We start from the raw sequence: 10,385 nt of genomic DNA, 5'->3' as shown, positions 1-10,385 counted from the left end.
CAGCCTTGCCTAGTCCCAGATTTTAGTGGGATTGCTTCGAGTTTCTCTCCATTTACTTTGATGTTGGCTACTGGTTTGCTGTAGATTGCTTTTATTAATTTTAGGTAGGGGCCTTGAATTCACAATCTTTCCAAGACTTTTATCATGAGGGGGTTTTGGATTTTGTCAAATGCTTTCTCAGCATCCAGTGAGATGATCATGTGGTTTTTGTCTTTGAGTTTGTTTATGTAGTNGATTACATTGATGGATTTCCTTATATTAAATCATCCGTGCATCCCTGGGATAAAACTTCTTGGTCATGGTGAATGATCATTTTGATGTGTTCTTGGATTTGGTTTGCGAGGATTTTATTGAGTATTTTTGCATCGATATTCATAAGGGAAATTTGTCTGAAGTTCTCTTTCTTTGTTGGATCAAAGATGGCTCTCTTACCAGTGCAGGCAATGAGAACCCTCCAGGCCAGACACCTCTGCTCTGGTGGCAAAGGTGCTGGATGTCTGGAGCCAGAAATGGAGTTTGTCCCACAAGCTGTGTTGCTTCTGAGGGCTGCCAGAAGCAAAGATGGCTCTCTTACCTGCTCAGGCCCTGAGAACACTCCCGGGCAGACACCTCTTCTGTGGCAGGGAAGGTGCCAGATATCTGGAACCAGAAATGAAGTCTGTCCCAGTAGCTGTGTAGCTTCTGCAGTCTGCCCTAAGGTTGATGAATTTATATTGATTTTTTTACCTTCATTTTCAGCATTCTTTTTTACTTAAAATCCCCACACATAGATACTGAGCATAGTCTTTTTTATGGTATCAACTCACTAAATTTCATTTTTATAAGGTTTATACAAATATATACATATACAAATATTTACATATTTGTTTACTTAATTATGAGTGACAATAAAGAACAAAGATCAAGAATACAAATGAAATAATATTCTTTTAAAAATTTGTTCACTGGGAAATTTGAGCCTCTTGCAGTTAATGCTGTTCATGATGTTGAGCAAAACATTTATTATGATTCCCTATCATAGTAATCTTTATTGTCTTATTTTCTTCATGGCCTAGAAATAGAGCTAGACATTTTTAAGGTTCAAAAAGTGACTAAGTTCGAGCAAGATTTAGGCAGTCTTTTATAGAGTTTACTATTAAATATACTGAGATGTGATAAGTGCCTAGCCTTGAACCTGCCCTATGAATAACAAGTTATGTGAGTAGTGAGGAGTAGTTAGTCTAAAACAAGCATCATGTGCTTTCTTGAAAATGTCATAGTGTCTAAGCGTCTGTTATATGTTAACTCAGAACTTGACCATGGCACAGCGGGTGGGGTTACATGCATAAGATAGGAGGTACAAAATTAAGCCAGGCAATAATCTGGCACAATTGAGGGAAAGTGTAAAAAGTCCTCATAAAACTTCTGGGGAAAGAACAGTCAATTTTATTTATTTATTTATTTATTAATTATTATTATTATTATTATTATTATTATTGGTATTATTATTATTTAGAAAAGTGTGCTCTGGTATGCTCTGGTAGATTACTCTTGCGCCAGGGGATTGGCTCAATACCCAGGTTCATGACTGCACCATTGATTGATCTCAGTGTTATTAAAGAAGGAAAGAGCTCATGAAAATGCAAATAGAATATTTTTGTAGGAGGATCTAGGAGAAAGGGAGTGTGGAGTTTCGAGAATGTGTGATCAAGATACTTTGTACACATTTATGAAATTAAAAATAATAAAAGATGAAAAACTATCATGGACTTACACGTACAGAGAGATACATATGAGTACCCTACTCCTGTCTCATCTAAGTGCAAATGCATAACAGATCCAGATTCTGAGAGACCTGAGATAATTTGGTAACCCTTCTATCTTAGTTTGGGTTTTATTGCTTACAAGAGACACCATGAGTAAGGCAACTCTTATAAAGGAACACATTTAATTAAGACTAGCTTACAGGTACAGAGGTTTAGTCCATTATCATCATAGCAGGAAGGATGGCAGAGGTTTAGTCCATTATCATCATAGCAGACACAGATGGTGCTGGAGAAGGAGCTGAGAGCTCTACATCAAAAAGCAGCAGGAGACTGTATTTCATGCAAGGTAGAGATTGACCTCAAAGCCTGCCCCCACAACAACACACTCGAAAAAGGCCACACCTCCTAATAGTGCCACTTCCTATGGTCCAAGCCTTCACACTCTTGGGTGTGTACACCTATTTAAATAATCACACCTCCTTTAGAAAAAAAATAATTCTTTGGAAACAGGAAAGTGTGTGTATGGCTTTACATGGTATTGCGAATTTAAGGAGGACTGTAGTTGAAATTGAGTCTTTACTAACTCTTCCCTGAAGCGATCTTTTTTCATTAGTGGTGCTAATAATGGATAGATCTGAAAATCTGAGATTTTTCCACTAACAACAGAGAGATTCACGAAGCTATATGATATTAACCAAACACAGCTTATATGAATTTTAAAGTTTTCATTTTTTTCTCTAAATCTCTAAATTTGTGGTTCTAAAAACTCCTAATACTATAACCCTTCAATACAGTTCCATATGTGGTGATGACACAGAACCATAAAATTATTTTGTTACTATTTCATAACTGTAATTTTGGTACTGTTATGAATAGTAATGTAAATATCTGATATGCAACCCCCAAAGGGATCATGAACCATAGGTTGAAAACTGCTGCTCTAAATGCACCCAAGGTGATAATGGGAAAATTGATCAGTTATAGAAAATAACAAAATTACAATTATGTAAATATTTTTAACTGTACTGTACTTTTATGCACTGAATTGTGTCCTATTCAAAATTCCTGTGCTATAGTACTAAGTCCTATGATGACAGTTTATAGACAAAAGATCTCCAAGTGAGAGCAGAGACATAGGTAGAACTTTTGTCCTTATAAGAGATTAGCACCTCATAACATATTGGGAACTTTATTAAAATGTTGACATTTTAAAATAAAATGTTATATTTTTTCTTTTAATTCACCATTTTCTACTATAAATCGTCAACAGACTAATTTAGTAAAGTAAACTCACTATTTAAATAAGACAAATTTTAGATACACATGCTTAAAAATGACATTTATATAACTTAATGGACTATTCACTTGGTGCAAAAGAAGGTTAAAATATTTAGCTCTGTGGCACTTGTGATGATTGCATTATTTCCCAGAAGCATTGACATTAACATTGGTCATTCTTGTTTTGACATTTTATGATGTGAGCATTGCAGGTATGGGAGAATGATTTTGGCATTAAAACTAAGCCATTCAGATGTATTTGCTCTTTATCAGCAAATACATGCCTATCAGGATATGTTGACTGTGATAAAAATTACTTAACATTTAGAAAGTGGCAGCATGGTTAATGAAATTGGGCTATTAACCCAAGATATGTGCATATGTCTTATCAAGGAAACAAATGTATTAAATGTATTAAAATTCAGAATGCTATTGTAATTATAAATGCTATTTGCCTCACTTCTTATTCTTTTTTTTTTTTTTTTTTTTTTTTTTTGGTTTTTCGAGACAGGGTTTCTCTGTATAGCCCTGGCTGTCCTAGAACTTACTTTGTAGACCGAACTGGCTTCGAACACAGAAATCTGCCTGCCTCTGCCTCCCAAGTGCTGCGAATAAAGGCATGAGCCCCCACCACCCGGCTTTGCCTCACTTCTTAAATTGGTAACTCAGATGGTACGGACTTTTGCATAGGTAGGAACCTGATATAACTCTCTCTCTTGTGAGGCTATGCCAGTGCTTGGCAAATGCAGAAGTGGTTGCTCACAGTCATCTATTGGATGGAACACAGGACCCCCAATGGAGGAGCTAGAGAAAGTACCCAAGGAGCTGAAGGGGTCTGCAACCCCATAGGTGGAACAACAATATGAACTAACCAGTATCCCCAGAGCTCGTGTCTCTAGCTGCATATGTGGCAGAAGATGGTCTAGTCGGCCATCAATGGGAGGAGAGGCCCTTGGTCTTGCAATGATCAAATGCCTAGTACAGGGGAATGCCAGGGTCAGGAAACAGGAGTGGGTGGTTTGGGGAGTAGGGTAGGGGGGAGGGTGTAGGGGGCTTTGGGGATAGCATTTGAAATGTAAATGAAGAAAATATTTAATAAAAAAAAAGAACCTATTTAGTGGTTACATGAATCATGTTTAGAGATTAAGGTAGAATTTTAAGGACCTCACTGTTTGAAGCCTTTGCTTAGAATTGATTAAATCATTATACTTATTATTATTTTTAAATACTCATTGTGAACTTAGAATGTCCAAGCAGAAAAAATATATAGAAATATAACTAAATATGTTATTAAATATAATTTTCTATATGATGAAAAAGTAGACATAAAATTTATTGGTAAGACATAACCATAATAACTGTGGAGTCATAAAATTGGTCCTTGAGAAATATTCAAAATAAAAAAACAGATGTGAATATTAGTATCAACAAATACATTAATCATCCTCAACTTTTACACAGCTAGATTCTGCTGGACAATAGAGTACTCATAAAAAGTTATCTTCCTTCTTGAGAAGCTCACATTTAATTTGTCCTGTTTCATTAACTTGCAAATAGCCTTTGTTGTAAATGATAACTTGCTTGTGAAGTACTGCACTGCTTTAGTCACAAGGAACTATTCTAGTTTCTGCATATGTCTCTGATTTGTCTTTTGTTTTAATCTGAAGATATTTCATAAGATTTGAATTTCATAGGAATATATGTACTATAATTCTTATTTTGGTCTCAGGTTGCTCATTTCTGCTAATGAGTAGTGTTATAAAGGGGAAAAAGACTCAATGTAACACTGTATTAATTTAAATTTGATGGCAGTTTGTAGGCATAATATACATAGGGCAAGAAGTGGCTGAAAAATCTCAAACAATAGATGTTGGATGTTTGCTTCTTGTATTAGCGTAGACTAGTCCAGAACCATACAGGATTGAAGAACTCTAGAACTCTGCTAACTACTTTAATTTCATGTGTCCCCTTCCTCACATTTCTATTATGATTTGTGAGTAAGACTGTCAAGGTATTGATTTTCAGTGCCTTCTTAAACTTCTTTTCTTCCTGTTTTCCCCTGCCCCCCCCCCCACTTCTCTGTAACCACGGGAATAAACTGCTGAAGATATATTCTGTATTGAGCATTAGTTGTAGAGTTGTTCATTAATGCTGTTCTGCATAATGCTTCTCTGTGTTCACTAAATGAGTTAAACACCCAAATCTCCACTAGAAAGCACTTTGCAACTTAATGTTCTTGATTTTTGCTTGGTGGTTCTGTTCATAAGGATCCATATGAAAGAGGGCAGATTAAATTACTTTTGAAATTTTACTGTTGAAATAGTATATGTATGTATTCATATGTTAAATGTGGTCCATTATACATATGCATAATTTAAAATTCATTAGTTTATACTATCTCAATTTTATGCAATAAACTAATCCATAGTTTTCAATATGCCATTGGAAAAATAATAGTTGATTAATAGCTTATATTACAGTTTTAGGCCTATCAGATGATAGTCATTCATTTGAATTAGATGACTAGTGATCTCATAGGTTAATTTTTTGTACTTAAGCATTTTATAGATTTTTTGAAAGTTTCATTGTTAGGACAATAATAAAATTTGCCTTGACTAAAAAGACACAAATCATAAGTCACTACATATTTAAACAGCTTATGAACATGGATAACTGTAATTATAAACATTAAGTTTTCTTATTAATCACATGTTATAAGAGTAACATGCATCATTATTAAGAGATTTTAAATTAATTATTCAATTGACATAGCGAATACGACAGTACTGAAATAATTTAACTGAAAGTCACATCAAATGTTTATAATAATTCTATAATTTGGGGTTTTCTTTTAGTGCTCAAGGTGGATGCATTTCTCATGTACTGCCAGAATTTTTGCTTGAACCAAAAGATTATATGAAGTGGCTGGAAATTACAGTAAGATAATTTCTAGGAATAATATATACAGTCATTAAATTTAATAATATGTGGTCTTTTAAAAATGAGTCCAGTTTAGAATTTATAATTAAAATATCTAAACTGAAGCCTATCTTAACAGCTAGTGTGTGTGAATTTGTGTGTGTGTTTGTGTGTGTGTGTGTGTGTGTGTGTGTGTGTGTGTGTGTGTGTAAAAGTGAGGGCATTGATTAAAATTTTTATGAGCTTCCTATGTGAAAATTAATTGATGGAATTCTTTTCTTGCAGGTTTAAGTGCATGATATGCATGCATGCATGCATGCATGCATGTATATGTTTATGTACATGTGTATGTGTACAAGTCTGTGTGTGTGTGTGTATGAAATCTCGTGTGTGTTTAAGCATATAGAAGCCAGAGGGTGATATGCACTGTCTACTTTGCATTCTATCTTATAGGTTAAGACAGGCTATCAGGCAGTTGTATTTGAAGCTAGACAGAGATGATTCATTTTTTTCTAGCTTGCCATATTGCTTTAGTGGATCCTGCTTGTCTGCCTCCTGGGAACTAATACTAAAGGCAAGCCACTACTCTTACCCCACTTTAAGTGGGTGCTGGAAATTCAAATGCTATTCCTCATATATACATTATATCCACTGAGGATATGCAAAGGAAAAATGCATAGACCTATGGAATTTTATCTTTAAATATAAATTATTTTGTCTAGAAAACATTATTTAATTTTACAAAGAATTTTTGTAGTATTAAGAGAGAGCAGAGACATTAAATAAGAAATGCATAGTTTTTTCAAAGTATGCCGTGTATTTTATGAAAACCTCTTGCTGATAGAATTATTTTTTTTTAGGTAAGTTATTTTTAGTTGTGGAAGTCCCTTACTTAACCATTTGACATGGTCAAAAGAATCAGGTACCTGTAGTATGGACTTATGCTGAGTTTTTGTGTGTTATTTAAGTGTGTGGATTTTCTGGACTCAATTCAGGTGAACTTTGTTTCTCTTTCCATCTCGTCTACTAGAGATGGCAGTAATAAATGTAGGAAGAGATATAAACAGGTAACTTTTATCCCTGGCAATTCTCTGTGTGCACGGTTTCAATGCTTTCAAAGAGTTAAACATCTTGATGAATGTATAAAAATGAACATGATCTGGATGTTTTATGAAAATGGAAAATTCTATATTGTAATTAAACAATGACACTAGTATTTGCTTCACATTTTCATTTATGCTGTTGTGTTTCATTTCTAAAAGACATCCACTAAAAGTACGGCTCTCTCCACACTTAAGGGAAACTATTCTGTTAATATAGATATGGATAATTTTGAAGCCTGGAGTATGCGGGCATGGACAGATGTATTTCTTCAGATATACAAGGTATTATTTCCACTCTATTTTGCTGCTCTTTTGTTGTTGTTCTTCATTCACACAAGTTGTGCAATAGTTTAGAAAATGATGTTATAAAGGATTTTAAAGCACATTGGTACAAATAACGTATGTTTTCCTTCTGTATGGAGATATAGGGAAATGAGTTATCCACAGCTGTGGTTGTTGTCTTCTCTCCTTAGTACTGTGCTTTCATGTATGTATCAGCCTTTCTGATTAAACATTTTTTTAAATTCAGTTAATATAAACTTTTCATATAATACTACTAATTATATTTTAAGTTAATAACATTTTATTCTTATAAAATTATACAGCCAGAAGATTTGTAACTACATTTAAGTGAAGCACCATATACACAGACATTATCCAGACTTGTAGTTGCAATACCTACTCCTTTTTTTAACCCTCTTTCTACTCTGCTGAGATTCGTTTTTTAGCTTTCAGTTGTTCTCCTTTATTATCCTGTTTCATGGCCATTATCAATGTAGCTTCCTATAGCAGTTTGTTTTTAAATTGTATTTTTGGGGTGTGATCATGTTTCAGCTACAATGACTTCTTAATTGTAAAACTGAGCCAATATGAAGCCCTTTTCCTTAAATTGCTCTTTTCACATATTTTGTTATAGCAACAAAAAAGTAACTAATGCAGATGTGTAAGATTCTTGATACTCAAAAATTTAAGTTTTGTGAACTGTAAGAATAGGAAAATCATACTAGATTTACTTTTTCCCCCCTTTTTTCAAGACAGGGTTTCTCTGAGTAGCCCTGGCTGTCCTGGAACTCACTCTGTAGACCAGGCTGTTCTGGAACTCAGAGATCTGCCTGCCTCTGCCTCCCAGGAGCTGGGATTAAAGGCGTGTACCACCATTGCCAGGTCCAAATATACTTTTTGATGAATTGATATTCTCACAGATATGTTGTCAAGTATAGCTTTTTAAAAAAAATATAGGAAGCATATTGTCATAAGTTGCATAGTAAGGAACCCCATATAAATGGTATGCAAGCAAGAAGCTGAAGGTTAAACATTTACCATTAGTGGCATATCTCTCATTTTTTCTTATTCCTGAGTGGGTACGTTAAACCAGAAATACTAATGTCTTCCCTTACTAATGTACCTAGGTTAATTACCTTTTCAAACATGATTTTATTTTATTTTCATCTGATTCTATTAACTTTTTTTTTTTTTAATTCCAGGTTACGATTCTATCTCGGGTGACACCACATTGCTCCAGTTCTTTGCCAATCTTTCATGGGGAGAATAAATCAAAAATCAGCCCTTGCTTTGCATCTAGCAACATATATTCAGATTCTGAAAGGATTCTACTTAGTTGGTTGAATACAAACTATGAAAGTCAAAGAACTAGTATATGGAAAAATAATAAAAGTGGTATGATTGTTTTCATTAAACAGTTCTAAGTTATAATGCATAAATTGGTATAATAAGAGCCAGGAAAACACACTCAGAATCTTTGGATTCTAGACTACCTACATAATTTATTCTATGTTGTATGAGACAGAGAGAGAGAGAGAGAGAGAGAGAGAGAGAGAGAGAGAGAGAGAGAGAGAGAGCGAGAGAGAGCGAGAGCGCGCGAGAGCGCAGTTCACAATCTTCAATGCGGGATTGTAAAAAATTATATTTAGTATTTGTTGGAGGAGAAATAATGAACTGCATTTGCAATCCCAATCAAAATTCCAACTCAGTTCTTCATAGAGTTAGAAAGAGCTATTTGCAATTCTTTTTAGATTAACAAAAAACCTAGGACATTGAAAACTATTCTTATTCATTTTTTCAGAGGAAGGAAAGTTTTCATCTTGAATTAGGTGATTTCTATTGAAATATTGCTGTTTTTTTGTTGTTTAGATCTCATTTTACGTTTGATTTAGATATATAGCTTTTTATTTTAAAGTAGCTTATATTACTGATATTTTAATAGAATCAGCTTTCTTTGTTTATATCCACGGGCATGGTCAAACCACTTGAGTGATTTTGTATATCTTTAATTTTTATTTACTATTTTATTATAACATACATGTATACAATGTATTTCAATCATATTCAGGCCTAACATTTCAATCAAACTCTTCCTAGATCCCCCATGTGTCTCCTTCCCCTTTTCTCCTCAGTGTGTGTGTGTGTGTGTGTGTGTGTGTGTGTATGTATGTGTGTATGTGCGTATGTGTGTATGTATGAATGCATTTTCTTTAAACATTTGACAGACTTTTGTGTGGGTTACAATTTGTTATGAATTAAACTTAAATATTTCATTTAAATCTTTTATGCACATGTTTTCATTTCTGTGAGATATATAGCTAGCAGTCATATACCAAACTTGGATTAGTAATTTATTGATATAATTCCAATGATTTTGGTCATTGTTATCTTCATTATATTGATAGAACCATGGAAACATCACCATAAACCCATTTTTAATGTCTGCTTGTGGCACCTATTATTAATAGCAGTTATTTGTTTTTCCCTACATAAGAAAACAGTAACCATTATAGGTTTGATAGATTTACTTATTGAGTCTGTTTCATTTAACCCAAACCATAACAAGTGTATTTCAACTTTAACTATTTACAATATTTAATATAGGACTATTTGGCATACTATTTTTTTTTTTATTTTTCCAATTTTTATTAGGTATTTACTTCATTTACATTTTAAATGCTATCCCCAAAGTCCCCTATACCCTCCCCCACCCTGCTCCCCTACCCACCCACTCCCCTTTCTTGGCCCTGGTGTTCCCCTATACTGGGGCATATAAAGTTTGCAAGACTAAGGGGTCTCTCTTCCCAATGATGGCTGACTAGACCATCTTCTGCTAAATATGCAGCTAGAGACACGAGCTCTGGTGTCTCTGTTTAGTTCATATTGTTGTTCCACCTATAGGGTTGCAGCTCCTTGGGTACTTTCTCTATCTCCTCTATTGGGGGCCCTGTGTTGCAACCGATAGCTGACTGTGAGCATCCACTTCTGTGTTTGCCAGGCACTGGCATAGCCTCACAAGAGACAGCTATATCAGGGTCCTTTCAGCAAAATCTTGCTG

At 34.3% G+C, this 10,385-nt stretch overlaps 1 protein-coding gene across 1 annotated transcript in view; it reads left to right on the top strand.

Annotated features, from left to right (window-relative positions):
• Window positions 1-10,385, top strand: part of Cfap47 (cilia and flagella associated protein 47) — a 210,187-nt gene that overhangs the window by 78,800 nt on the left and 121,002 nt on the right. Inside the window, exons 31-33 of the mRNA XM_021188546.2 lie at window positions 5,879-5,960; window positions 7,205-7,327; window positions 8,530-8,722. Coding sequence (XP_021044205.2) covers window positions 5,879-5,960; window positions 7,205-7,327; window positions 8,530-8,722 — 398 coding nt within the window. The remainder of the gene's footprint in view (window positions 1-5,878; window positions 5,961-7,204; window positions 7,328-8,529; window positions 8,723-10,385) is intronic.

The sequence above is a fragment of the Mus pahari genome, chromosome X (assembly GCF_900095145.1).
Source record: "Mus pahari chromosome X, PAHARI_EIJ_v1.1, whole genome shotgun sequence".
NCBI lineage: Eukaryota > Metazoa > Chordata > Mammalia > Rodentia > Muridae > Mus > Mus pahari.
This window is presented reverse-complemented; position numbering and strand designations above follow the sequence as displayed.